At 40.0% G+C, this 1,569-nt stretch overlaps 1 protein-coding gene across 1 annotated transcript; it reads left to right on the forward strand.

The window, feature by feature from the left end:
* Nucleotides 1–558: 558 nt before the first annotated feature.
* Nucleotides 559–1,122, forward strand: LOC116592957 (guanine nucleotide-binding protein G(I)/G(S)/G(O) subunit gamma-12-like). The gene has a single exon (XM_032346635.1). It carries the CDS (start codon nucleotides 579–581, stop codon nucleotides 801–803), a length of 225 nt encoding a protein of 74 aa, XP_032202526.1. The 5' UTR covers nucleotides 559–578; the 3' UTR covers nucleotides 804–1,122.
* The last annotated feature ends 447 nt before the right edge of the window (nucleotides 1,123–1,569 follow it).

Here is a 1,569-nt window from a genome sequence, read left to right on the forward strand (position 1 = left end):
TATTGAGCACGATCTATACACACACCACTAGGAGGGCTACATAGATTAATATGACCCAATCCGTGCCCCCCAGGAAGTTTAGAGCCTAGTAGAAGAGTGTGTAAGTCATTTTTAGGAACAGCCAAGCAAAAATTCAAAGTAGAAAAGAAGCAATCACTATTAAAAGTACCAAATGTAACACTTCTATTTTAAAATATCTGTTGTACATGCTCATCACACCATTTTCAAAGCAAGTTTCTATCATGATAGAGTACTGGTCTTGTATTATTTCCTTAGTAAATGAAAATGCAACAGAAACTCAGGAGAGAGTCTTTGTAAATAAGCATCCTGAGGTGAACATTCTTCTCGGAGGCTCAGCTGTAGTGAGCTCAGTGAATGTTCCTTGAATGTCTGTTTGTATGAATAGTTCGAACTCTATGTAAACAGAAGAGACTCTTCAGACTACCTGACCCTGAATCCATTCAGAAAGGACCAATCAAACCCAATTAATTCATTATACAGAACTCTGCCAGTTAACAACCTGAAAATGGTGGGCCCCAGGAAGTCTTACTGGTTTCAGGTAGAAACAATAGTTGACGATGTCCCGCAAACCAGCAAGCACCAACAACATTGCCCAGGCCAGGAGGACAGTGCAACAGTTGAGAATGGAAGCCTCCGTTGAGAGAATAAAGGTTTCAAAGGCGTCCGCGGACCTCATGTCCTACTGTGCGGAGCACGCCAGGAGCGACCCTTTGCTGATAGGGATACCGACCTCAGAAAACCCTTTCAAGGATAAAAAAAAAAAAACTTGCATCATCTTCTAGAGGAACGCTGAAATGGCTCCTCGCCTCTTCTCAGCAAAGCAAATGTTGAGCAGCTCCTTGGAAGAAATTTACTTGCAGCTTATTTGGTAACCACTGCTAATAACTAAAATACTCTAACTTGGAATAATCGACTCTGACGTCTTTATTTTCCAAATTGCCCTTTCTCTAAAACACCTTTTACTGATTTCATTCAGAATAACAATCCTCTTTCCCATTTGATAATGATGGTGTCATACTGGTTTGGGCCTTTGAAAAAAAGACGATTATATACTTTTAAATATATGAAAAAGCCAGCTATATCCAGACCTCAGCTACCTAAGTAGCTGTCTATATTAAAATGCCAAGAATGACTTCGGTTCTTTAAAAAAAAAAAAAAGGCCCCCTTTTTTTTTTTTTTTAGGCTTTTTTTAGTTAGGTCAATGAGGCATTGACCTAACACTCTCGACGGTTCCAACAGAGAAGCGGGAAAGTAGGAAAGATCCAGAGACACACCAAGTTGCTTCTTCTGGAATTTGCTATGGGGTATCTATTCTGGCCTGAGCAGGAATGTGCTTGGGTTCTAACATTTGAATCTACAAGAACAGGGATCTGCAAACACACATTCAAGGTCTAGCCAGCCCTGGTCCAAAGTTGTAAATTCTTCATTCCCAACTGAGAAGTTTGCTAAACTACTTTCTTCAGTAAGGAACCCCATTCTGCCCTTTACCTGAGTATTTGTGTACATTTTTATGTGTCAGGAGTTATCTAGCATATAGTTAGCACTAAA

The sequence above is a fragment of the Mustela erminea genome, chromosome 6 (genome assembly GCF_009829155.1).
Source record: "Mustela erminea isolate mMusErm1 chromosome 6, mMusErm1.Pri, whole genome shotgun sequence".
In the NCBI taxonomy this organism is placed as follows: Eukaryota; Metazoa; Chordata; class Mammalia; order Carnivora; family Mustelidae; genus Mustela; species Mustela erminea.

Coding starts and splice junctions, on each gene's coding strand:
- LOC116592957 (XM_032346635.1), top strand. CDS start 579: ATGTCCCGCAAACCAGCAAGCACCAACAACATTGCCCAGGCCAGGAGG.